The sequence below is a fragment of the Thrips palmi genome, unplaced genomic scaffold, assembly GCF_012932325.1.
Source record: "Thrips palmi isolate BJ-2018 unplaced genomic scaffold, TpBJ-2018v1 HiC_scaffold_18, whole genome shotgun sequence".
NCBI lineage: Eukaryota > Metazoa > Arthropoda > Insecta > Thysanoptera > Thripidae > Thrips > Thrips palmi.
In genome coordinates, this window is record NW_023144627.1 from 4,975,236 (window position 1) to 5,001,613 (window position 26,378).

The 26,378-nt window shown below is 52.0% G+C and overlaps 4 protein-coding genes across 5 annotated transcripts in view; 1 reads left to right on the forward strand and 3 right to left on the reverse strand.

The window, feature by feature from the left end:
- LOC117645242 (cyclic AMP response element-binding protein A-like) overlaps nucleotides 1–9,134 on the reverse strand; it is an 88,677-nt gene extending 79,543 nt beyond the window's left edge. For both annotated transcript variants that reach the window (XM_034385295.1, XM_034385294.1), the window contains exon 1: nucleotides 8,531–9,134. In XM_034385295.1, coding sequence (XP_034241186.1) covers nucleotides 8,531–8,602 — 72 coding nt within the window. In that variant the 5' untranslated portion in view covers nucleotides 8,603–9,134. The remainder of the gene's footprint in view (nucleotides 1–8,530) is intronic.
- Nucleotides 9,135–10,789: 1,655 nt separating this feature from the next.
- Nucleotides 10,790–14,858, reverse strand: LOC117645245 (zinc finger protein 687a-like). Its single transcript, XM_034385299.1, has 4 exons — nucleotides 14,717–14,858; nucleotides 14,353–14,417; nucleotides 13,350–14,263; nucleotides 10,790–13,233 (listed from the first exon to the last, which is right to left on the reverse strand). Exons 3-4 carry the CDS (start codon nucleotides 14,177–14,179, stop codon nucleotides 11,325–11,327), a joined length of 2,739 nt encoding a protein of 912 aa, XP_034241190.1. The 5' UTR covers nucleotides 14,180–14,263; nucleotides 14,353–14,417; nucleotides 14,717–14,858; the 3' UTR covers nucleotides 10,790–11,324.
- A 27-nt stretch (nucleotides 14,859–14,885) lies between these two features.
- LOC117645251 (putative deoxyribonuclease TATDN1) lies at nucleotides 14,886–16,478 on the forward strand. The gene is made up of 6 exons (XM_034385308.1): nucleotides 14,886–15,046; nucleotides 15,211–15,390; nucleotides 15,469–15,658; nucleotides 15,743–15,952; nucleotides 16,029–16,232; nucleotides 16,319–16,478. The coding sequence occupies exons 1-6, from the start codon at nucleotides 15,022–15,024 to the stop codon at nucleotides 16,431–16,433; spliced, it is 924 nt and encodes a 307-aa protein (XP_034241199.1). The 5' UTR covers nucleotides 14,886–15,021; the 3' UTR covers nucleotides 16,434–16,478.
- Nucleotides 16,479–16,544: 66 nt separating this feature from the next.
- LOC117645246 (N-alpha-acetyltransferase 16, NatA auxiliary subunit) overlaps nucleotides 16,545–26,378 on the reverse strand; it is a 115,668-nt gene continuing 105,834 nt past the window's right edge. The window contains exons 11-15 of the mRNA XM_034385300.1: nucleotides 19,968–20,149; nucleotides 18,792–18,900; nucleotides 18,430–18,675; nucleotides 18,245–18,339; nucleotides 16,545–18,161 (exon numbers count right to left, since the gene is read on the reverse strand). Coding sequence (XP_034241191.1) covers nucleotides 17,961–18,161; nucleotides 18,245–18,339; nucleotides 18,430–18,675; nucleotides 18,792–18,900; nucleotides 19,968–20,149 — 833 coding nt within the window. The 3' untranslated portion in view covers nucleotides 16,545–17,960. The remainder of the gene's footprint in view (nucleotides 18,162–18,244; nucleotides 18,340–18,429; nucleotides 18,676–18,791; nucleotides 18,901–19,967; nucleotides 20,150–26,378) is intronic.

The following is a 26,378-nucleotide window of genomic DNA, read 5'->3' on the forward strand; positions in this document are numbered from 1 at the left end:
CTGCGCACACCGCACATGACCCGAGTCGCCCGAATCCGAACCGCCGCCCCCGCAGTAACCACTAGGTGGGGGGAGGCAGCCGATCGGAAAGCCGAGCGGGAGCCGAAGTGCACCCGAACGGCGGCGACGGTGCGCGGGGAAGAGAGGGGGGCGCGGTTCGGGCGCTGTCCGCCAGGTGGCTCCAGCAGCGCTCACCCAACTGTCTCCTCCAGCAAACAAAATAGTCTACTCAGTAGACAAATTAGAAGATACGATCTTTTACGCGACTTACGTGTCTTTGTCTAAAAAGTGTTTACTGCGACTTCCTCGAGGATAAAATGACATTAACTCAGGCTTACAAATTTGGTTTCTCGAGGAGCTTGTCTCACAGATAAGCTACTGGTGGTTTACAGTGTGCAGCGCCCGCAGCACGCACAGTGGGCCAGAAGACCGGTGGAGGCGGCCAAAACTCTAGGCGCGTTTTGAGCTCCAGAGTCGCTAAATGGGACTCGAACCGAACGTGTGACCTCACCAATGGACTCCTCGTTCGGAGAGCAATCCATTGCTGGGGTCACACGTTCGGTTCGCGTCCTGTTTAGCGACTCAGTAGCTCAAAACGCGTCAGGAGTTTGGGCCGCCTCCACCGGTCTTCTGGCCCACTGTGGCACGCCGTGGAGGCCGTGGGGGCACGGACCGCGAGGAGGCTCGCCGTCAGCACCGCCATGGAGCACGCCGCCAACCGGGACACCGCCAACGCCCACCCGCATGGCTTGCCGTCGGGGCGGTCCACCACAGTGCTGCCACACCAATCGGCCAAATTTCCCACGATGCAACAGTGTCGAAAGGGGTGCCAACCTCAGCCTGCCTACCAGGCAACATTTTGGCTACGGTGTCGAGAAGTTGCCGGGTACCGTAAGCCGGGGTAATATGAGTCAATTTCGGGGTAATATGAGACGGAGTTTTGTTTACGTAAGATTCACTCTGAGCTCGCTATTCGGCCACAAAGGGAGCCACTGCTGTAAAAAATTAATTACTCTTTGTTGGTACAATTTTTCGCCGTGAAGTTTGACAGGCATAAGTCATCAAATGCCACGAGCATTATAATTCTTACGATAAAAATCATGCGTTTCATATTACCCCGAAATTGTCTCATATTACCCCGGCCTACGGTAGTGAGGCTGAGATGGCAACCCTCTGGGCTCTTGTGCATCTTAGAAAATTTTGCCTACTTATGGCAGCTCTGGTCCGCCACACGGAGGCTCCATAGCTGCCATGTAAGTAGTCAAATTCGAAAATTCGCAGAGCCAAGGGTTGCCAACCTCACTCTAAATGTTCTACAGTGAAGATTCTCCATATTATGGTGAAAATGTTCCATATTATGGTGGTGCAGCTGACTTCGTAACATACCATTGAGAATTCACTGTACCTTATAGATATTTTGACGAATTTCGTTGGTATTATGGAGAAAATCTCCACCATAATATGTTGGTGCAGCCTTTCACCGTAAGACATTTACTGTGAACCTTAGCAGGCAACTTCTCCACAGCCCAAGATATTGCGTGTAGTAGGCAGGCTGAGGTTGGCAACCTTTTCGACACGGTTGCATCGTGGGAATTTCTGCCTACTTGTGTGAGATGGCAGCACTGGGGGACCATCCCATCCTGCATCCAGGCAGAGGGTTATTTGCGTAATTTCAATTCACCCCCCGCTGCCCCCGACACCCCACCCTCCTGCTTCGGGCCCCCGGCCGGCTCCTTCCAACGGTGCTCTGTCTCTCTCGCACTCATTATGGCCCGCGGGACAGTGTGCGAGAGAGACAGAGAGAGGGGGCGATGCATTGCACCCTCGAGAGTCGTCGCAGTAAAGTGGGCTGCAGGCACACTGTAGGCAGCACCCGTATGCCGCGGCCGCGACGCCGCGACGCGCCTACGTACACTGGGAAAATGGATTTAAAACACCCGCATCCACGAAATAAAGCACTAGAAAAAAGGATGGAGTGGATGGAGTAGGTGTCAGGCTTGGTTCCTTCATGAAATGCGCTGGCGATCAGACTTTCTTCTTTCAAATTCGAAAAACAAGGGATAAAAAAGAGAATGTAAAATAAACGGTGAATGAAATCATTTGTACAAAATTTCGTGGAAAAGCCCTAAGGTAGAGTGACATGAAATCCGACCGCATATAGGGCCTGTCAAAAGAAATTTTGACTTATATCGATTGAAACTATATCAGTTTCAGTCGTTTTGACAAAGATGTCACAGAATAGCACTACTCTTAGAAAAAAAAAACAGGTTGAAAATCATCAGAATTTTCGACGATTTGCCTCAGCTTTCTTCACAGTACAGTACCAATCTGCGGAGGCATATTCCTTTCCGCGATCGGGGCCAACAGAGGACCGATTCCGAGAGTCGCTTTCGTCGCTCCGTCTCTCTCGCACCGATGTACGGGATGTACGGGACGGCCCGCGAGTGCGAGAGAGACAGAGCGACCTCGGCAGCCATTGGCGGGCTGTTATGTCACTCGGCCGCCAGCGATACCGCGGGGCCGCGGGGCGTATCATCACGCAGAGGTACTACACGCAGAGTCAGTCGGAACGTGATTCGCGGCCAAAAAAGTTGAAAAAAAGCAACAAAAAACCGAAAACCCTGCTTTTTTTGCAGACCAAACCGTAAAAACGGAGTTTGTTTAATGCTGCGATTCTTTTATTTTTATTTTTTAGTTCCCGAAGAAAGGAAGACGTAGTCAGATAGCTGGGATGCTGGATTCCAGCTTCGCACGCGAGCAGTCAGTCCGGTGGCGATTAGGCTAGCGAGAAGATATTTCTCTATTTTTGAGCCTCTCTCTCTCTCTCTCTCTCTCTCTCTCTCTCTCTCTCTCTCTCTCTCTCTCTCTCTCTCTCTCTCTCAATCTCTCTCTCACTCTCTCTCAATCTCTCTCTCTCTCTCTCTCTCTCTCTCTCTCTCTCTCTCTCTCTCTCTCTCTCTCTCTCTCTCTCTCTCTCTCTCCCCTCTCTCTCTCCTGCCGGCCGCCGAAAGAGGCAAGGCCCGCTTGGCCCGCCAAGTTGAAGGTCAAGGCGCGTGCGGCCTGCGGGGGCCATTGGGGGGGGGGGGGGGCGTCGGCATGGCAACCGAACTGCTCATCCTCATCGAATCCCCGCCGCGGAAAAGCTATGTCCACAAGCGGAAAAGCCAGTGGAGAATCGGGGATAATTTTGCTAAATTGGGCTATGGAGGATCTTTATAATGGGGCGTTGGCAAAAATTTCGGTGCTCGGCCTGTGGTCTTACGTCTACACGAAATGGCGACGCGCAGGTGAGAGAGAGAGAGAGAGAGAGAGAGAGAGAGAGAGAGAGAGAGAGAGAGAGAGAGAGAGAGAGAGAGAGAGAGAGAGAGAGAGAGAAAGAGAGAGAGAGGCGGGTCCTGGGCGCGAGCTTATTGCTCATTGTCGTATCGGGCGTTGACGGGTCGACAGACACGCTCAGCCACGCTCACGTGTGTCTGTGTGTGCGCACAGACACACACACACGCACACACACACAGAAATTGTTTGCGGCGACATTGACCTGCGACACAAGTACACCTTCACTGCGTTAAAGGTGAACGCTGTGCGCACTCCAAGGCACTAGAAGGGCACCCCCAGTACGTGCGGAACGCCCCACGAGCGCGACAGAGACAGAGCGTTTTCTGCAGTGTCGCGATTTTTCTGGAGTCTCCAGTCAGAGTCGCGCCTCAGGTGGGAAGTTCCGGAGCCCGACTATACTATCCGTGCGGCCGGCGCGGCGCCAAAGCCTCCGCCACTGCAGACTGATTCCGAGAGTCGTCTTCGTCGCTCTGTCTCTCTCGCACTCGTGGGGCGTCTCGTGTCGGTGCGAGAGAGACAGGGCGACAAGCAGCGCGCTCTGAGTGGAGCCCGCTGGCCGCAAGCCCGGGCAAAAACCATCGCAGTGAGGCAATCACCCGCCAGAGATTTCCATCGACAGACACCTGTCAAAAGGTAGGCACGTGTGTGTGTGTGTGTGAGTGTGAGTTTTCCTGCGGTTCGTCATCTCCTTTCACTCCACGCGGTGTAGCGGTGCGGCCCGCACTCAAGGCGCGGGCTTACCTAGGTGCGTCGCCGACGCGAGGAAGGGAAGGGGCCCGAAGGGAACCCGAAGGGAACCCGAAGGGGACGGCCGAACGATTTCTGGCGAAAGAAAATGTAGGTCGAGGCATTTCCCCAATCAGCAACGCGAAACGGACTTCGGATGCTTTCATCAGCGGCTCGGTTCCCTTTCACACCGCCTAGGTTGGTTTAGATACTACAGTCACCAACTGCTTTGCAGTTACTCGCCGAAGGCAAAGGGTCACCATCAGTCTTCTTCCGCAAGGTAAGCTATCGTCAGGTTGATTCGTAGAAATATCCCAGGCGAGGCGGGAAAAAACATAAAAATTGGCGAACTTTCCCCCCCCCCCGACGGCGCACAGTGGGCCAGAAGACAGGTGGAGGCGGCCAAAACTACGCGTTTTGAGCTCCAGAGTGCTAAATGGGACTCGAACCGAACGTGTGACCCCACCAATGGGTTGCTCTCCGAACGAGGAATCCATTGGTGGGGTCACATGTTCGGTTCAAGTCCCATTTAGTGACTCTGGAGCTCAAACCGCGTCTAGAGTTTTGGCCGCCTCCACCGGTCTTCCGACCCACTGTGCGGCGGCAACCCTTGCAAGCGGCCAAACACGCACACGGCAAACACACATTGAAGACAAACACGGGTCGGTAAGTCCGTTACAAGCCGGCGCCCGCCCCGCCACGCCCCGCTGGGAAACCCTTGTCCGGCGTAATCCGCGGGGAAGGGCGCGGCCTGCCGGGCAGACGGGGCTGGCAGCCAGACGCCGGCCGGCGAGCCGGCGAGAGTCGAACCCGGTGCCGCGCCGAGCACAGCAGCGCATGCCGGCCGGCCGCGCGCTCCACGCAGGATGAGCTCATGGGATCGCTGACCTCGGGCAGACGGGGAGGGGGCCGCCCCGCCACGCCCTGCCACGCCCCGCCCGGACTATTAGCACACGTCTTGTGCTGAGTATTACTGTGCGGTCACCTACAGCTTCAACGCGTCGTCCCGTCCGACATGACAGGTCTGTCTGTGTGTCTGTCTGTCTGTACGTCTGTCTGTGTGTCTGTCCGTCTGTCTGTGTGTCTGTCTGTCTGTGTGTCTGCATGTCTGTGTGTCTGCCTGTCTGTCTGTCCGTCTGTCTGTCTGTCTATCTGTCTGAGGCATTCCGCGGCCGGACAGGCGGACAGACGCTCGGACCTAACCTACTTATTTATTCGGGTTCAACAGAGAAGGTGAACGCCAAAAGAAACGGCCTCTTTATCTGGTGCGAGCAATGTCACCCCGTGCCGAGCAAGAGCAAAGCTGTGTCGTCGCTCTGTCTCTCTCGCACCCCTACGGCACGCGCCATGAGTGCGAGAGAGACAGCGAGTCTCGGAATCCGCAGCCGGGCAACGCCGGGCACCCTTGAGCCAGCGCAGGCACGCGCGCACACACACACGCGCACACACACACGCGCACACACACCACATGCACGCACACACACTCCCACAGAAGGTGACTTTACGTATAAACCTGAGCAAATGGAGATAAGGCAGTGGTGAAGAGAGCCCTTGAGGAAAAAACAGGCTAGCAAACGTCTTCAGCAACTCAACGGAACGAACAAGACACTCAGCTGAAAATCACTATAGCAAAAAACGCCAGAAATCTTGCACATTCGCACAATCATTGTACACAAAATTTTACAGTGGGTCGGTCACCCCTCGCCCCAAGGCCACCTCTTGATCCGCCACGCCACTAGTGAACGAGACTCGGAAAAATGAAATTAGCGGGGCAATCTGCGCCGCGGATTCCCTTGGCGCGTCAAATGCGGCCCGGCTGCGCTGTGCTTGGCTGCGCCACGGCCCATTTGACCGCCATCTGCCAAACGCTGCGGTTTCCCGTTGGGCCGAACGGCACCCAGTGGGCCAGAAGACCGGTGGAGGCGGCCAAACCTCTAGACGCGTTTTGAGCTCCAGAGTCGCTAAATGGGACTCGAACCGAACGTGTGACCCCACCAATGGATTCCTCGTTCGGAGAGCAATCCATTGGTGGGGTCACACGTTCGGTTCGAGTCCCATTTAGCGACTCTGGAGCTCAAAACGCGTCCGGGATTTTGACCGCTCCCACCGGTCTTCTGGCCCACTGTGCGACCAGGCCGCCTGGCCGAACCGTGCCAGTAGCAGCGCCTGCAAATCAACTTTTTGTGCCGTCACGGGCAGAGCCGGGCATCCCGCTTGGTGGCGCGCCTTGCCACCTTCGCTGTCTCTCTCGCACCCACACGGGCATGCGGCCGCAGGCGGCACGCTCCGCGAGTGCGACAGAGACAGCGACAGCCTCTTTTTATTCCGCGGCTCCTCGACGATCCACACGAGGCGCGGTGCGCACCGGCGGCGCGGCACCTGCTGCGAAGTGTCTCTGTCTCTCTCGCACTCGCGGCGCGCTCCCTGGCGGTCGAGAGAGCGCGCAAGCTCGGAAGAAAAGTGTATATTCTATTTCGCCGGCATCGCAGCGCCATTAGGCGAAGGTGCGCGGCCGGCCGGCGGGGAGGCGGCACGGCGCGACTACAATAGAAGAGGGAGGGGGTGGGGAAATGGGAGAGAGCGGCGGCGACCGCGGCACCGTGGGCCAGAAGACCGGTGGAGCGGGCGAAATCCCGGACGCGTTTTGAGCTCCAGAGTCGCTAAACTGGACTCGAACCGAACGTGTGACCCCACCAATGGATTCCTCGTTCGGAGAGCAATCCATTGGTGGGGTCACACGTTCGGTTCGAGCGACTCTGGAGCTCAAAACGCGTCTAGAGGTTTGGCCGTCTCCGCCGGTCTTCTGGCCCACTGTGCGCGGGACCGCGCCGCGAACCGCGACCACGTGGTCGACGGGGACCTCGCGGGGCCGGGCATGGGACGGGCCGGGCCGCAGCCAATCAGTGGACCCATCGATGAGGCTCGTCGGGCTGGTGCGCGGCCAATGGACGCGAGTGTCTGGCGGCGGCAGACTCATTCCGTCTCTCTCGCACCCATGAGGCGTCCCGAGTAGGCGCGAGAGAGACAGAGCGACGAAAACGACTCTCGGAATCAGTCTGCTGCACGCCGCCGACGGCGACGCCCTGCGAGGCGTCGAACACAGCCAGCATATGGCGGCGCACCACGTGCACGTGCGGGCAGTGGCGCGGCTGGGCGCGCGGTTTGGCGCGTCGACCGCACGCTGCCAGTCGCTCAACCCGTCCACCCTGAGCTGCAGCACCCCCGGACGCGTTTTGAGCTCCAGAGTCGCTAAACGGGACTCGAACCGAACGTATGACCCCACCAATGGATTGCCCTCCGAACGAGGAATCCATTGGTGGGGTCACACGTCCTGTTCGAGTCCCGTTCAGCGACTCTGGAGCTCAAAACGCGTCCAGAGTTTGCCCGCCTCCGGCCCACTGTGCTGGTTGGAATGCACGGCCAAAAAGTCGCGCGATTCCGACGCGCTGACCGAACGCCGCACGGCGGCCATTGTCTTTTTTAGGTCGCGGGGCAGTGGTCGCGGGCAGGACACTGGCAGGACACCTCGGCGACGATCCCATTGGGCGTGACTAATCCTGTTGCCTCGAGGCGCCCCGCCGCGCCCCGGCTTGCCATGCTCTGCTTTGCCCCCGGGCCCCGAGGTGTTTACATCGACTCTCGCTTTTTCCAGGCGGGTCGCTGTTGACTCGCTACTGCCGTTATTGAGACGCAGACAAGAATAAATCCGAACGCAAACACTCCCCCGACGCACGGTGGGCCAGAAGACCGGTGGAGGCGGCCAAAACTCTAGACGCGTTTTGGGCTCCAGAGTCGCTGAACAGGACTCGAACCGAACGTGTGACCCCACCAATGGATTCTTCGTTCGGTGAGCAATCCATTGGTGGGGCCACACGTTCGGTTTGATTCCCAATTAGCGACTCTGAAGCTCAAAACGCGTCCGGGATTTCGACCGCCTCCACCGGTCTTCTGGCCCACTGTGCGACGCGCCCCGCCCCGCCCGGCTGGAGCCAGCGCCCCGACGCGAGCGGCGTCAGCGGCGCCGAAATATGAAAACAGGCGTCACGTCTCTTCGAATTGGGTCGGGTTGCAGGAGATACAGCGAGATAAACAGGTGTCTATTCGGGGTGCTAAGCCCCCCGGCCGCCGAGACTCAGTGAAGTGCCGCCGGCCGTGCCGGCCCGCTAAAAACAGGGTTGCCACAAGCCTGGAAAACCTTGAAAACCTGGAAAAGTCAGTTATTTTGAAAACGGTCAGGGAAGTCAGGGAAAAGTCAGGGAAAATGAAATGGAGTCAGGGAAAAACGGACTAGACACCTCTAGACACCTATTTCGTTCGTAAAATTCATCATTTATTCTACCCGACTGCTTAAAAAAAGGGCCCAAAAAAGTCAGGGAAAAACAGGGAAAAAGGGTCTGGAAGTCAGGGAAAAGTCAGGGAAAATGAAAATTTCATTTTTGTGGCAACCCTGAAAAAAGATTGGACTTACCGGCTCGAGATCCGAGTCCCACAGCTCCTTGAGATCGCTGTCATAGAAGGGCTTGTCCACCACGAACTCCATGGCCAGCTTGACACGTTCACTCAACCAAGACGATGACGACACGGGAAAAAATGGGAGTGACAACCAAGTATCCAGAAGAGGTTGTCGAACTACTTCACAGTCCGCAACACTTTTTCCCACAAAATCACAGGCGCCTCCAAGCGAGAAATTGACTTTTCTTCCCGGACTGTACTTTTTTCAGCACCGAAACGGCACGGCGGCGTCGGCGCTTGGAGGAAGGAGCACTCCAGGGAGGGAGACGCGGCGCGATTGCAAGGTACAGTCACGCAAAGTGAGCCAAAACGCCAAAACGACGCACACGCGGGTCCACGTTCACACAGGGCCTCCTACACAGCGGTGGCTGCTAACAGCGCGGCTTGTAAGGACATGGTGTTCTGGGGGAGTCACTCGGCACTCGCGAAACTGGCAAGGCAACTCTGCCTGAGGGCGCCTCACGGCGTGCACGCTGGACGAGTCGGACGCTGGGGCTTGTCGCTGTGCTCGCTGCAGCGCGGGGCGGCCGGAGCGCGGGGCGGCAGGGATGCGTACGGAGAGGCGGACACCTGTTGACTGAGGAGAGGGGAGGGAGAGGCAGGCGGCGACGCGGCGAGCCGGCCGGCCGACGGGGCGTGGCGGGGCGAGGCGGGGCGAGGCGGGGCGAGGCGGGGCGCGGGAGGGGAGGGGTGGCGAGGGCTTGCCGGGTCCCCGCCGCACCGCGCGCGAGAGCGAGAGAGACAGACGCTGACGAGTCGAGCGGGCTGCGTCCGCGACAGGGCCGGCTCACTGCGTCCCTCGCGAGAAGCGGCAAGCCCCCCGAAACGCCGGCAAGCGCTTTCCGGACGCGGCACTGCGAGCGAGCCGAGCCGAGCCGGCCGGGTAGCCGGCGTCCCCCTCCAACGCCGGTCGCCCCCCACCACCAGGCCGGGCCCCGGCCCGCGCCCGCAGCCCCGCGGCAGGCCCGCACTGTGTCAGGCCGGCAGGCCAGGGGGGAGGGGGAGGGACCGGCACTGCCAGGGCCAGGCCGGCGGGGAAGAGATAGGAACATTGCACAGTAAATGTGGAACATGCGCACAGCGCACACTGCGAGGCGTTGCTGTTCCAGGAGGAATCCTGGAAGAGGCTCCCCGGGGTTCGCCGGGGCGGCGCGCGGTCCGCGCAAGCCGCGGCAGCGGGTCAAGGCCGCGGGGCAGCGGGTAAAATTAGCACCAGAGCCTGGCGGTGCCGGTCAAGTACCTAAATCGGTGCAAGCATTGAACTATGGATTCGCCACAGGAAGGGGGGGGGGCTCTTGCACTGCACAGTGGGCCAGAAGACCGGTGGAGGCGGCCAAAAGTCGAGACGCGTTTTGAGCTCCAGAGTCGCTAAATAGGACTCGAACCGATCGTTTGACCCCACCAATGGATTGCTCTCCGAACGAGGAATCCATTGGTGGGGTCACACGTTCGGTTCGAGCCCCTTTCAGCGACTCTGGAGCTCAAAACGCGTCTCGAGTTTTGGCCGCCTCCACCGGTCGTCTGGCCCACTGTGCACTGTAGGTTCGCTCCGCCGCAACATCGTCGCGGCATGCGGAACGATGATGCCACGGCCCACGGCACCGCTGCGCCGCGTTGCGGTATGGAAGGCCACCCGCGTCGTCGGTAGGCGTGGCGGGTTGCCTACACAGCCGGGCGCGTAACGGATGCCACCATGGAGACACACTATCTGTGTGCCACAGCCTGGTGGCAGAGCGCAGTCTACCACGGTCGCCGAAAATGATGACGACCGCGGCAGTTTTCAGCGCCTGATTTTGTTTTATTGATGGCTCTCTCTCTCTCTCTCTCTGCGCCCCCCCCCCCTCCCCCACGACTTTTCTGGCCAGTTCAGAAAGTTGATAAGACCTACAGATGCCTTATGGCCACCACCAGCCTGGTTACCAGGCGGCATGACAGACAATACTGGGCACCACCAGACTCCCCACAAATGTTGGCGAGCAGAGCTGTCTCACATAAGTAGGCAAAAATTCCCACGATGCACCAGCGTCGAAAGGGTTGACAACCTCAGCCTGCCTACTAGGCTGCCTTCTCGACAGCAAAACCATGAGGTAGGCAACCCTGTTGACACTGATGCATCGTGGGAATATTTGCCTGTTTATGCCGCAGCTCTAAATGTTCTGGACACAATGGTGCCATCATTAGGACTGTGAGAAAAAATTAAGATTTGGCCAGGACATCAAATTTGACATTTTTATTCCATATCTTTTGAAATTCATAAGAATATAATAAATCACTCATTATCTTTTATACAGACAAAGCTCTAAGGCATTGGAAAAAAAATATGCATGGCTTAAATCACCTTAGTTTGAACAAAATTTAACAAAACAGGTGATAAAGGTTGAATGCACGTCTAAAATGAACTTAAATATGCTTTTTCACAGGTACAATGTTGAGTTTTCATACTTATTTACAAGTACACATCCAGTACGCTAAAATATTGATAAAATATTACAGTAAAGAGGAGAATCTTTTATATAATAAAAAATATACAGCCTGATCAGAGCAGCAGCATTTCCTTTTTTTTCTAAATGGAAAAGGAGAACTATGATGATCAGTTGCGTTACACAACTGAATAGAATATGTAAATATAAATGTAAAACAAAGTTAAACAGGTTAAAAGTAAGAAATTAAAACACAGTCTTGAAAATACTTTCTATGATCCTTTGCTTTAATTACTGGAGGGAATGGATTGCTAACAAAGAGAAGATTTGTTATAAACTTGACCGTTTGGCTTTCAGATTGGCGAGAAGGAAAGCTCCCCCATGTGTTCTGAAATGTTTTTCAAGCAACATGTTACTCTCAAATATTTCCTTACAGACTTTGCACTGGTTTTCTTGTAACACCTCTGAATCTGACTCAACATTTATAAGTTGATCTTCGTTATCGCTCAATTCCAACTCACTTTCATGATCTTCAAAACCATTGTCAGATAGGTATTTGCCAACATTTTTGATACCATGGCGCGCAATTAAGTGCTTCTCCAGAGGGGGTCGCACTATGAAGCACAGACCACACTCCGGGCATTGCAGCTCAGATGCATTTGATTTGTGTAAAATAATGTGGGATCTGAAAGTCCTTAGATCCTTACTTGTAAAAGAACATTTGTAACATTTTTTCACATTTTTCTGAGGACCTACTTTTTGAGCTCTCGATCCAAACTTTTCTGGAGCATTTCCTTTGGTAATCTTGGTGGTAGTCTTTTTCACGTTTCTTTTCTTTGATCTTATCTTTGGAACATTATCTTTGTTGGTGAAAGATTTTAGAAAACTATCTACAATTTCCTGGTCACTTTTCATTACATAGTCTTCTGCTGGATTTGTCAACTGTCCATTAACTTCTCTATGAATTGCATTCATGTAAATATCAAAGTGCTCAGAAGAAAAATGTCTCTTGATAAGAGCTTTATCAGCCCCATGGCACACTACTTTCTTGCAAATTTTGCAAACAACACTCTTTTTTGAAGGTTGCACATTTGTGGGAGACACTGGGATGTCTAACTTTACTTCACTGTCCTCTTCACATGTCTCTTGTGACTTTGTGTCATTGATGGGACTCCACTTTGATGGTTGGATTAGAGAAACATTTTTCAAGCCATCACTTTCAGAAGTGGGAGTAAATTCTGAAGTGACTGATGCTCTCTGGATCAGCTTGTCTGATGGACCAGAGTTCGTGAACTCAGGCACTTCGGGCCAATCACCCTCAATAACATTATTATTACAAGCAGAGTCTTTAGAACCTTGACATGAGGGTAGATGGTCAACTATGAGGGCTTTACTAGCAAACTTTCTCTCACATGGCGCACATTGAAATATTGTTAGTACATTTTTATGATAAGTGGTGTGGAAAGAGGCATGATCTTCTACAGATGCTTCATTAATAAGAGTACTTGGACATAAATCACATTCGGTAACTGTACAAGAAGCAGCTGTACCTGCAAGGTAATTAAGTTCTGGCAAATTGTGCTCAGTTATTCTGTGAGTGTTGAAATCTTCAACAGATCTATCTGAAATTCCACATAGATGACACCTGTACACAGATCTCACATGTTGGGTTAACAAATGTTCAAAAAATTCATCTACTGATTGAATTACCACACTACAATGATAACAGTTAAATACTGTCCTTTTTGAGTCATGGTGACAATTTGTTTTCATATGACTTAGGAGAGAAGAGGACTTTAAAAATATTTCTCCGCAGTCTGGGCATAAAAATGAGGGTTCACTTTTATGATACCTAGTGTGTGCAGAAGCAGCACACTTGGATGGTGAGACATACCCACAGAATTCACAAAGTAGAGCACCACTTACTCTCTCTGTAGTATTTGCTCCACCAAAATGCAACTTGATAGAGTCAACCATCTCAGAACACTCTGGACAGCTGGAGAGATTGAGGGAACTTTCTTTGAAAAGGATATCACACTCACTTTCATCGGCTTCAAGAGGCAAAATAGACAGGTCTCCAGGTTTCAAGAAAGAAGGATTAAATCCATGAGCCTTTATATGATTTAGGAAAGCACACCTGTTATTGAAACATAAGCGGCCCTCACAGACTGGGCACTTGTACGACAATCTTCCAATTTTCCTGGACATATGACCAAGGAGACTGGTTTCCAGTACAAATCTATATGGAAAAGAAACAAAAACAAAGTTAGTAAAATTATGAGTTAGTTGCAACTTAAAAAATTCAAAATTTATCTGCCGACTACTGCAAAAATAAACAAGCTGTTAAGAACTTACTTATCACCACAAGCTTTGCAGACATGAAGATTCTCCACAGTGAAACGGCTATTTAATAGGCTGGGGTTGTAAGGAGGCACCGGTTGATTCAAAACAAATTGCTTGTAGGCAGAGAACAGTTTATCCTTTTTCTCAGCGCATTCTTTAGATTCAACATCAATTTCATCCAGTGAAACTTTCTTCTCCCCTGATTTCGCTCTCTGCCGTGTTTTAGTTTGCTTGTTTTCAGCAGCTTCCCCAAGTAAATTGGAATTTTTTGGATTAGAAGTTTCATGAATGGTGGTGGCTTTGGTTGCAGCTGAATCTTCCGCTTTGCTTTTTGGCTTTGAAGTCCGCTTCCTCTTCCTCCTGATAATGGCTGGGCTTTTAGCTGGTTCACTCTTTTCCGCAAGTGCTTGACCTGGACTTTTAGCTTGTTGTGTCTTTCCCTCAGGCATTTGACTTGGACTTTTCGATGGTTCTATCTCTTCCTTAGGCATTGAACTTGGACTTAAATTTTCAGAATGATTGGAGGACTCACCATTGTTTAAAGTTACATCTGCAGAGACTAAATTGTTGGTAACAACAGCATTCTTGCCATCAGGTTCACTGGTCCAAACACAGTTAATATAATCCTTTGATACTGTCATAGATAGCAAATCTTCAATTTCATCATTAATATTTGATGGTTGATTTGATTTTTCTGATTGGGTCATTTGCATCCAGTTACCACCACTAGCCGAAATATTGTTGTTCACTGATGTCCCTGTTTGATTCTTGTTCCCAGTGCCTTCTTCCATGCTGCAGTTCTCAAAGCTCTGAGAGAGAGCACCAGAATCACAAGCGTCCATCACGTCGAGAAGATAACCACGACAAGATATTAAATATCCTGTACGCAGATGTTGGTGAAAAAAAGAAGCAACAGCAGTTTATTCCTGTCAGAAGGAAAGACATCATCATAAAACAAAACAATATCTATGAGATGGAGGAAGGTCAGGTCATTAATGCTTCATACAGCACTTACCCGACTGGCAGAACGTCCAGCATCTGTTACATCCTAGAAAGGGATGGGCTATTTCACATTTTGACCTAGAAACAAAGACAACAAATTGTTGGTACCATGTGGGTGGTGAAATAAACTGCAAGGTTACATATGTGTTAATGAAAGTTGCACATAATTATTGTCAGAGGATGAAATTGACAGCCAATTTGGACCACTGTGACAGTAAGAGGGGAGATAAAACTTTGAATGGAATCTGAATTTAAAGTTAAAAACCAGAACCAAATAAGGTAGATCAATAAGCAACATGGGTAACATGCACTCACATGACATTTGAGGAGGGAAATGTTTTTAAAATAACCAAACCAGAAGCATGGACAGTACTTACAGTTAGAGTGCTGGCAACAGATATCAATGCAGAAAGAGCTTTTTCCAAACTTCAGACGCAATTTTTGAAGTTGTGTCCTGTGCTGTGAATGTCTGATGCTGTCACAGAGTGCTTGCTTGCTTGCTTAATGCTTTGTGTGAATAGGGGTGAGCGTTATTCACCCTCGGCCGGCTACAGTGTGTGTGGCTATTCGCAGGCGTGATCACCGTGTGAAAGTAACCCTAGAGAGTAACCCCTAATACCAAAATATTTTTCTCAAAAAAGGGCGTAAATTGACGTCGAAAATTTCCGGAATCAGGAAAATAATGTCCACCGCTATGAAATTTATAGGTACGTATCGAGATTTGGCTCTGACATGCATGAGGGAAAATGTGAAAATTTCAAAGGGCTGTCCTCTTCATGTTTCGTATTTTCCCACAGCAGACCAAAACTGTACCAAAAATATACCATTGCCTTTTTCTTCATTCTCTCAGTTAAGAATTCTTCTATTTCAGACATTGGGGCGAATCTCACAGATCCTATGTACCAAGGATTTTACCATGACAGTAAAAAACATGCTCCAGACTTGACCGATGTACTGGATCGTTCATGGAATCAGGGTCTCTCCAAAATTATCATTACTGGAGGGAGTCTTGAAGATAGTAAAAAAGCGTTGGACCTGGCTCAGACGAATGGTGAGTTGCTCTGTCTTTCCTGCTTTTTCTAAGCTGCTCTTAAAAGAGGTTCAAATTTAATACTATTAAACCCAACAGATAAACTATACTGCACTGTTGGATGTCATCCGACTCGAAGTCTTGAGTTTGAGAAAGACGGAGAGCCTGATCATTACCTGAGTGGTTTAGAAGAGCTCTGCATACAAAATAAAGGGAAGGTGGTTGCCTTTGGAGAGTTTGGGCTTGATTATGATCGTGAAAAATTTGCACCAAAAGATGCTCAGATAAAGTTTGTAACAATTATCAATACTCTGTTTACGAGTCTCCCTAAAAACCAAGATGTACTAAATTTTGTTTATAATTTTTTTTCTAGGTATTTTAAGGAGCAGCTGAAGCTCAATGAAAAACTACGGTTGCCAATGTTCTTACATTGCAGGGCTGCTTCATCTGACTTTTTGGAAATAATGGGAAAACACAAATCCTTGATTGAGGAATGTGGAGGGGTTGTGCACTCCTTTGATGGAAGCAAAGAAGATGTAAATATCATCACTGAGTTAGGTCTTCATATTGGCATCAATGGCTGGTGAGCTTCTTATCTGTTACTATGGATGTGAAAAGTTCCGTTGATTTTAATCTTGCCCATATTTTTTGCATTCTAGTTCCTTGAAAACTGAAGAAAACTTAGAAGTCTTGAAAACAATACCCAATGATCGCCTTATGATAGAGACTGACTGTCCCTGGTGCGAAGTGCGTCCACGGCATGCTGGCTTCTCTCTCATCAAAACTCAATTCCCCAGCGTGAAAAAAGAAAAATGGCAAAGTGGTTCTATGATCAAAAGTCGAAATGAGCCTGCTAACATTATGTAAGTAGATTGCATTCATACTGCTTGAAACTTAAGTGGAGATTCTTTTGATGCAAAAACTAATACCCTTGTGACTGAATTTACAGACAAGTCATGGAAATAATTGCCAGTGTTAAAGAAACTGATATATCATCATTATCTAAGCTAATTTATGAAAACACAATGAAAGTCTTCTTTAGACATGAAAAAATTAATCTTTGATGTTTTGAAGAAAAAATATATTTACATGTGTTTTTGTACAAGAAAGTGACTTTTGATAAGATACATCTCCTCACTAGCGACCCAGAATTACTGTATTAACAAGACAAAATCCAAGTTTTATAAATTTTTTTATTTAATTAATCTTTACATTAACTGACCACAGATCAACGACACAATGAAACATATTGAGCCCTCCTCTCTCACTCCGCAGAGCTACTATAAAATTTTAACAAGTAAACTAGCACCTTGTTTCCCGTTCGGCCAGTCAGCACAACAAAGTGCTCTCGACATCTCCATAAGAAATGTAGACCCTAAGCAGAGTGAGAGAGGAACAGCCTAGATTAAGAACAGTTGCATATTTATGGTACAAGTAACCACTTACAGCTCTGCACATCCTCTGAAAAGACCAGAATAGGAAGAGAGGATATAAAAGACCCTTGTTTTGAATTACTCTTACTTTACAAACAATTATGTTAAGCAGCAGGCACTTCAAACATACTTAGCACATGTCAAAAAGGCTTGCAGGTGTACACGGAACTGTTAACCACCACACAATGATGGAAGGAAAATATTGCGGTGGGAGCTAAGATTAAATGAAATGAAATGTCATAACAACTGAAATTGATTAATTAAAAGAAATGTACAGCCACATTTTATGACATGAAAAGGATGAAAACACAACATTTGTCTTTCTAAAGAAAGGAGAAAACAAGATGGTGGGGAAGGAATTATGTGGAAATGCACAAAATTGAAGACCCAAAGTCTTTTGATCAGAAATTATTGAGATCCATGATGATACAAATTTAGAAATTTAAAAACTTGAGAACATTAAGTGTCTTCAATGTACAAATATGGTCATGGTACGAAGGCATTAATGAATCGGACAGGAGAGTCACTAATATTGAAACACCTCTACAATTGCATTACAAAGATTCAGTCTCAAATCAACTTCAATGTACCAAACAAGAAAGTTGAAGATATGAGTCATGTCAACCGACCAAGGGGTATACAAATGAGCAAACCACTTCTTCTACAAAGAGAGAAGAAAGACGAGCAGTAAAGAAAACCTCAAATCATCTTGTCATTTTTTAAGATTTCATTTAGAAGGTAACAAAGAACGATATGAATGATAAAATATAGAGTGAAACAATGTTTGTGACTTGCAGTTCTTTATCATAATAACTGTGCTAAGATATTTGGCTGGAGAGCAATGGACATGTCAGATATCACACTTTATTGGGTTGACTTAGATCTATTATTGGCCTACATGCAGGCTCAAATCACACATGAACAGACTTCTCCTTTAGAACAAAGTTCTGAGCTATCTTGAAGACAGCCCTGGTAGAGACAACATCAAAAACAAATAGTTAGAAGACATCAACCACTGCTCAAACATTAAGCCCACTTACATATGAGCAAACTAAATTCAAAAACACGCATGACAAAGTGTCATGAAAAATCAAAATAGGTAGAGTCCTTGGAAGTCATTTCACTTGAGACACATTGGGAGTGGACAGAGTTGGTGTTTTAGTTACTAATTTCTGGGACTGGTATTTCCAAAGAGGTATTATCACTAGAGCCAATTTCGGTCAGTACGGGTGGAGGTGGGGGTCGGAAAAGTGTGGCATATATCATAATCTTGTGACACCTTTTCTTATATTCTTCTAAATGCTGGGAGCATGATCCAAAATCACCAGCTTGTAGTGCTTGTAGAACTCGTGAACAATTCTGAAATTTTAAAAAAATAAAAGTCATTAACTCATAGAAGAAGGATAACATCATTGAAATGTTAACAACAGAAAAGGTTGTACCTTGATATTGATCCCTTGCACCTTCTCTAGTGTCGTTGCTAATTTGATAGCTTCTTCCTGTCTACTTTGGTCTAAGGCATACATCATACGTGCACCTGCAAGTGAAAGTTACATGTCAAAGTTTTGATCAAAATGCACTAACATGACGCACACCAACATAACTTGTAAACGGAGCAAACACAAACCTTGGATAAGAGCAGCCAAATTATTGCTGTTCTCCTTGAGGAAGTCCTCGTTCATCTGCTTGGCACTGCGACCTCTGGTAATGGGCTCCATTGCTTGCTTGATGACATCCGCGACAGGGGCTTCCAGTGTGTCCAACTTTGATGATACAAGTTCTACGAAGCGTACCAAGCAAGTGTGCAGTTCACAGTTGTTGGGCTCCAGGTTGAATGCTCGCTTGATGGACTGAAGCATGAGCAGCAGTTTTCCTGCAAGTGAGCGTAAAACAGACACATATATTAGTCACACATACTGCGACAGGCAATATGACGCACTTCTCTGCAATCAAACCAAGTCGTGCCAATCCAAACACTGCTTCACCTACCTTTCCTATAGTAGATCTCAAACGCCATGAGATGGGTCTCGATGTTCTTGGAGGCCAGGTCCTGCAGCGGCTTCAGGAACTTGATCGCTTGCTCAAGAGGGTCCTCCACCTGCAAACACACCAACAAACCGATTCAGATACAGACGCCTGCTCGCGCACGTTGCACAGTGAGCCAGAAGACCGGTGGAGGTGGCCAAAATTCCTGACGCGTTTTGAGCTCCGAGTCGCTAAGCAGGACTCGAACCAAACGTGTGACCCCACCTATGGATTGCTCTCCGAACGAGGAATCCATTGATGGGGTCACACGCATGGTTCGAGTCCTGCTTAGCGACTCGGAGCTCAACACGCGTCGGAACTTCAAGCCACCGGCGCCACTGTGCGTTGGGTTGCCTAGCGCCCCGTGCCCGCGTAGGCTGGGTTGCCTACTCGCACGGCGCTCCCCGCCGCCATGCCGGTTGGGTCGCCTAGCAACCGGGCGCCTCCCCACCTCGTGAGTCACAGCTAGTGCTGCTACGGACATGAAAAGCAGGCATAAGTTCCCACGATGCACCTGCGTCAGAAGGGTTGCCAGCCTCAGCCTGCCTGGTGGGGTGGGCATTGTCTTGGCTTCACTGACGAGAAGTTGCCTGGAAGGCAGGCTGAGGTTGTCAACCCTTTTGACATCGGTGCATTGAGAGTATCTTTGGCTACTTATGTACGTAGCACAACTGACGTCTTGTTTTCTCTCCAAGTGAGCATTTCATTCAAGGAGAAATTACTTCAAATCATGATGTACACGTCAAATGAATTTGAGTTGAATTTCGTGAAAAACGACTCCTGAATTTTAGGAAAAATTTAGATGAATTTTAGCAAATTTCAAAATTTTGACGAATTTTGGTGTGTTACAAATTCGACTAGAGTGTAGTATTTCCCTTGATTTAATTGGCATTGGCAGTGAGACTTAGTGATCTGGATTGGGTGGGCGGTGTGACCCGATGACTCCAGAGCGACTCTAGAACTCGGCCCGTGAATGCGGTGCCGCCCGCAGACACTGCCAACAGGCTAGCGTAGGGCCTATGATTGCCCGTCGGCAGTGTCTGCGGGCGGCACTGCATTCACGGGCCGAGTTCTAGAGTCGCTCTGGAGTCATCGGGTCTCACCGCCCACCCAATCCAGATCACTAGTGAGACTACCTACCCTGGCGAGCTTGTCCGGGATGAGTTCGTCCTGCTGCGGCGCGTCGGGCTCCTCGCCGGGCGGCCGCTTGTTCTGGTGCTTCTCCGCCCTCTCGGCCTTCTCCTGCTGCTCCAGCTCGGCCTTCCGGCGCGCCTTGCGCTGCTTGTTGCGGAGCTTCTTCAGCTCGGACGGCGACAGGTTTTCTGCAACATACAACACGGGTAATTAATCGTCCGTTCGTCCAAATATTTATTTTTTCAGAAGTGGGACAACCCCCAGGACAGTGAGTGGGCCAGAAGACCGGTGGCGGCGGTAAAAACTCTAGACGCGTTTTGAGCTACAGAGTCGCTGAAAGAGGTTCAAATCGACCGCGTGACCCCACCAATGGATTCCTCGTTCGGAGAGCAATCCATTGGTGGGGTCACACGTTCAGTTTAAGCCTCATTTAGCAACTCCAGAGCCCAAAACCCGTCTAGAATTTTGGCCTCCACTAGTCTTCTGGCCTACTGCGCAAGGTGGATCCCAAAAACAAGTTCAATTGCGAACACAAAGAAAGACAAGAGGACCACAAATCGAGGGGTCCTATTCAAAAGATCTTATCTGCACTGTGAAACCAAACGTGGACAACGCCATTTATGGTGGAGTAAGTTCCACTTGGAAGTGCATTTTTAAAGCCTCCACACTTAAGTGTGGAGCAGCACATGGCCCCTATCTTTTAGCATGGTGCAAAGGGCAACTCCCGTTTAGTGTGGAGACTGCAACTCTGCACTTCCAAGTGTTTGGACTGAATTCGCTCCTCCGCATTTCAAGTGGATCCACCATTGGGTTTACAGTGCAGGCGCAGGTGGTCAAAGATCCGGTCACTGCAAAGAAACAAATTTCACCAATTTATCAATTCCGATACAAATCAAAATAATTTGGGATCGTTGGTCCAAACTTGACCATGAAACATCCAAGAATGATACTGGTGTAGTAAATCTGCCGGTCCCCCGTTTTCCGTCCAAGTCAAAAATAGTGAAATTCGCGTGCGTTGCAGATAAGATTTTTTGAATAGGAGCGCCCAGATAAGATCTTTTGAATAGGGGCCGTCGAAATATTAAGTCAGCATGAAAAAAAATAACTGGACCAAAAAGGGAAAAATTTAGAGACGCTTGCTATTTATGGTCGAAGAGAAAGGCGTTCAAAACTATTTTTTTAAAAATGAAGAAGTGCAGATAGACGCGAAAATGCAGTCCGCGAGGACAAGGTCCTCCACGTCCAAAGGGGGCCGCCTACCCCGTTCCTGCGCCACTTTTCTCTCTTTTTCTTTTTTTCCCCTTCTTTATCATCATTTCGCTGCCGCGGCCCGGCGGGACCCCCATTGTCCACCCAGCCAGCAGGCGAGGTGGTGCCTGCTGGCCTGCGGTGCCGCACTGCCCAGAGCCAAATGTAACGATTATGCAAGTTCCGATACAAGATAGATCGATAGATGGATCGAAACAGGCCCCGCCCTTCCCTAGCCACACATTTCCTGCGGGCTAAACTGGTGTCGGTTAATCTGGGCGGCGGTCCGCCCAGCGTCGCCCTGTCTCTCTCGCACCCTGACGGGACGCCCCGCGAGTGCGAGAGAGACAGGGCGACGGCCGCGTCAACGTGGCGGTTTATGGTGGCGAGGCGCGAGCGGGGCTTGTAACGACGCGGGCCGCGTCAAACGGCGTGAAATTTCACAGACAGAGACAGGCATCCATCTCGCTCCGACGGGCCGGACCGACGCCTGGGGCGGCCAAAAGCAGGCCTCGCTCTGTCTCTCTCGCACTCACGGGGCGTCCCGCACGGGTGCGACAGAGACAAAGCGACGACGTACTGTGCGGAATGGCTAACAGAACTGCAAGATAGGAGTGGGTAGACGAAAATTCCTACTACCAGGGTACACATGGTTGCCAATCTCAGCCTGCTGCCCGGCACCCACATCACAGTGGGCCAGAAGACCGACGTCGGCGGCCAAAACTCCAGACGCGTTTTGAGCTCCAGAGTCGCTAAAAAGGACTCGAACCGAGCGAGTGACCCCACCAATGGATTGCTCTCCGAACGAGGAATCCATTGATGGGGTCGCACGTCCGGGGGTTCGGCCGCTTCCACCGGTCCTCTGGCCCACTGTGCGTATCTCTCCCCAAACTCCAAAGCAATGGAAGAGCGCGCGGAAGAGCCGACCGGACAACGGGCACGCGTGGGGTACCGCCCCCGGTTCGGCTCGCTCCCGCGTTTAAGTCTCTTCGCCACTTTAGGCGCCGCGCCCCGCCCCGCACAGTGGGCCAGAAGACCGGTGGAGGCGGAAAAAACTCAAGATGCGTTTTGAGTTCCAGAATCGCTAAATGGGACTCGAACCGAACGTGTGACCACACCAATGGATTGCTGCCCGAACGAGGAACCCATTGGTGGGGTCACACGTTCGGTTCGAGTCCCATTTAGCGACTTTGGAGCTCAAAACGCGTCTACAGTTTTGGCCGCCTCCACCGATCTTCTGGCCCACTGTGCCCCGCCCCGCCCCCGGGCAGCGCCGTCCGCGGGGTCCACGCCCAAGGACGGCGCGCGCGGGCCGCGCCGTCGGCAAGGCGCGGAGCGGCGCAGCGCGGCGACCGCCTTTTGTGCTGCCTTTTTCTGATTGAATTACGCCAGGCCAGCCGGCAGGCCTGCCGCACCAGCCCGGCGAAGCCTGCCGGGGTACGGCACGGCACGCGTGCGCACGCCGATATCAATTTAACCGGCCGCCGGGCGCGGCAAGGCGCGGCACGGCCGGTGCGTGTGTGGCGCACGGCACACCATGCGCCACACTGCGCTGCGCCGCGCTTGCTCCGGCAGCAGTCTGTCTCTCTCGCACTCACGGGGCGTCCCGTACAGGTGCGAGGGAGACAGAGCGACGAAAACGGCTCTCCGTCCGAGGGCCGCGGCCGGCAGGCACGGGCAGGTGGATTTGCAAGCGGCACAAGGCGGCACGCTGCACAGTGGGCCAGAAGACCGGTGGAGGCGGCCAAAACTCCAGACACGTTTGGAGCTCCAGAGTCGCTAAATGGGACTCGAACCGAACGTGTGACCCCACCAATGGATTCCTCGTTCGGAGAGCAATCCATTGGTGGGGTCACACGTTCGGTTCGAGTCCCATTTAGCGACTCTGGAGCTCAAAACGCGTTTAGAGTTTTGGCCACCTCCACCGGTCTTCTGGCCCACTGTGCTCTGCGCGGTCCGCGCCTCGAGCGGCCAAGTAGAGCGCGGGCCGGCGCACTGATTCTGAGAGTCCTGTCTCTCTCGCACCCACACGGGGCGCCCCACAAGTGCGAGAGAGACAGAGCGACGACTCTCGGAATCAGTCTGCAGCCGCCGTGCTGCCAGTGTCGCGTAAACGACTCGCCAGCGTCGGCAGTGCGACAGCCACGAACAGCCGGTGCGACCCGCACGCGGACATGTCCCTTCTTATTAGTGTACCAGTACGCAACGTACGAGAAACTTTTGTAGGTTACAACCAAATTGGAATACATTGATCTCAGTTGTAAAAGGATGTTCCTGGCCACAGGGTTGAGACAGGGGCCCACCGTGGGTCAGGCCCCCCTGAGCGCTACCAACTAACCCGTCTATGATACGGATGCGAAGCCAACCCAAGGCTGCGTATTGGAACCCCTAACTTGATGCTTGAGGCCCTGCAGTCTGATTCCGAGCAGAGCTTTCGTCGCTGTCTCTCTCTCACCCCTACGGGACGCACCCGCAGACTCAGTCTGTTGAAGCACACTGTAACTAAGTCACTGACGACGTTTCGTTCACAGTGCAGTGAGCAGGGTGGGTTACGCTCCCCGTCCCCGGTCCTCCGGTCCCAGGGGCAGTGCCACGGGGGAGCTCTTCGACGGGGGTCCGCCGGGCCCTGCTTGTGTAAAGTGGACCGGACAGCCCCCCCCCCCCCCCCCCCCCCCAGGCCCTGCAGGGGCAACACCACCACATGGACCGCGCCATTACAGTGGCCCCGCGGCCAGCGAGCGCAAAGCGCCTACACCGTAAAGCACGTCACCTCGGAATCGACTTTGTGTTTTTTTTTGTCGCTCCGCTGCCAATTGCGCTGCACTACCGCCTGTGTTTCTTTCACACCTGCTTTTTGGCCCGTCCCGTTTATTTTTTGTAAAAAAATGACGGAGGGACGGGCATATAGTATGATCCCTGCTGTGCGTCCGTTCGTTCGTCCGTCCGTCCGTCCGTCCGTCCGTCCGTCCGAGGACTTCCCGTGGTCCGATCTTGACCAAATTCGGTATGCAGCCTCCTTGGGTGACCCTAAGAACCGCCCGGTGGCAGCAAATCCGATCCGAGCCCCGGGGGCGCTGCTGCAGGTGCATCATGGTCTACTTGGGGTCGAGGAGGATCTCGGCAACGGATGCAGCTAGGAGGGCATGTAGGGGTATTTTTGAAATCGGGGCGACGAGAGAAAACCAATGGTGCCAGTTTCGAGCGAATCGGAGAACTTCGGACCCGGGTTCAAATCCCAGCGGAGTATTTTTGAACATTCTTTTTATTCACAGTGTGGGGCATTGTTTTGTGGGATGGGGCTTTCGAGGGTGCTGATGAAAACCGGACATCCAGGCCTCAACCCCCAAGGACCGGCTTACATCCCGCGCAGGGCGCAAACGCTAGCCCGAAATTGGGTACGTTTTTTTTGGTCGCTCCGCTCCCAAAATTCCCGCTGTATATCCCCTGTTTTTCCCCTGTTATTAAAATTGCTCCCATTTTTTTCACCCTCTTCTCACTACTGGCAGTCTGGCTAATCCCGGCCACCGTCGTCGGTCTCGCTCCATCTCTCTCGCACTGACACACGCGTAGCCGCTCAGAGAGCGAGAGAGACAGAAGCTATGCACGCCGCCCTGCCGCACAGTGGGCCAGAAGACCGGTGGAGGCGGCCAAAATCCCGGACGCGTTTTGAGCTCCAGAGTCGCTAAATGGGACTCGAACCGAACGTGTGACCCCACCAATGGATTCCTCGTTCGGAGAGCAATCCATTGACGGGGTCACACGTTCGGTTCGAGTCCTGTTGAGCGACTCCGGAGCTCAAAACGCGTCTGGAGTTTTTGCCGCCTCCACCGGTCTTCTGGCCCACTGTGCGCCGGACGCGGGACGGCCGAGGCAACGCGCACCGGGGCAGCCCTGCCAAATCGCGGCGAGGATGATAAGAATGAAATAAAAGCAGTCCGCTTCCGTCAGCGAGTGCGTTCGCGGAGAGGCGGGCCGGGCAAACCGGCTCGCGGGGCCGCGGAGTGGCCGCAGCAGACTCATTCCGAGAGCCGTCGCTCCGTCTCTCTCGCACTCATGGGGCGTCCCGTAGAGGTGCGGGGGAGAAAAACAGGGGGCGGCGAAAACGACCGCTGTCTTGCAGCGTGGGCGTGGGGCCCTACCGTGTTCCCGGTCCCTTTTGGGCCCCAGTCCTTTCCCCCGTGTGGCCGGGCCTTTGGGGCCAGCAGACCAGGCCCAGCGCTGGCAAAACGCCCGCCGGGTCGGGCGGACGGACGGGACAGACGGGTCAGACAGGCAGGCAGACAGGCAGGCAGACAGGACAGACAGGACAGACGGGACAGACAGACAGACAGCAGCAGACAGACAGAAGACAGACAGGCAGACAGACAGTCAGACAGGCAGGCTGACAGTCAGACAGGCAGGCAGACAGGCAGGCAGACAGACAGGCAGGCAGACAGGCAGGCAGACAGACAGGCAGACAGGCAGGCAGACAGACGGACAGACAGGCAGGCAGACAGACAGACTCGGCGTTCATTAGCCTACGAATTAATCCGCGTGCCTCGCCAGGCCAGGCTGGCTGCTGGCTCCGAGCGCAACCAAACGCAACAGCAATGCGTTCGGCGTGCTCTACATTTTCCGCGTGGGGGACGGTGGGGAGGGGGTCGCGTGGAACAACAACAACAACAACACCAAAGCAAAACAGCTACAAAATGTAAAGTACTTTCCCCTACAGTGTAAGGCCTACACACAAAAGACCTCCTCCCTGAAAAAGACCCGTAGTTCTTGCGTGCCTTCCAAGGAGTCGCGCCAGGATTGGCGGAAATCTATCCCTGCAGGGAAGTGCTCGTCTCCCGGGCAGAAGGGCTGTTCAGCACAGCACTTGACATGCTGCCCCCCGGGGGTACACTTGGTACACTGCGCACCAACACCTCCCCGTCAACACCCCTCCGGCCGTGGCCACTGGCCGGACCGGATGCGTCTTGACTGGGCCCGCGCTCCCCGCCAACAGACTGATTCCGAGAGTTGCTTTCGTCGCTCTGTCTCTCTCGCACTCATGGGGCGTGTCGTACAGTTGCGAGAGAGTCAGAGCGACGAAAGCGACTCACAGAATCGGTCCGCCACACAGTGGGCTGCCTTGCCGCCTGCCGAGCGGCGGGTAGGCAACCCGGTGCACTCCGCTGCTCGACGGGC

Excerpts from the sequence above, each read along its gene's own strand:
- LOC117645245 (XM_034385299.1), bottom strand. The coding sequence starts at position 14,179 with ATGGACGCTTGTGATTCTGGTGCTCTCTCTCAGAGCTTTGAGAACTGC. Across the intron at positions 13,234-13,349 it reads TGCAAAGCTTGTGGTGATAA|ATTTGTACTGGAAACCAGTC; the intron begins GTAAGTTCTTAA and ends TTTTCCATATAG.
- LOC117645251 (XM_034385308.1), top strand. The coding sequence starts at position 15,022 with ATGTCCACCGCTATGAAATTTATAG. Across the intron at positions 15,953-16,028 it reads CATATTGGCATCAATGGCTG|TTCCTTGAAAACTGAAGAAA; the intron begins GTGAGCTTCTTA and ends TTTGCATTCTAG. Across the intron at positions 16,233-16,318 it reads AATGAGCCTGCTAACATTAT|ACAAGTCATGGAAATAATTG; the intron begins GTAAGTAGATTG and ends CTGAATTTACAG.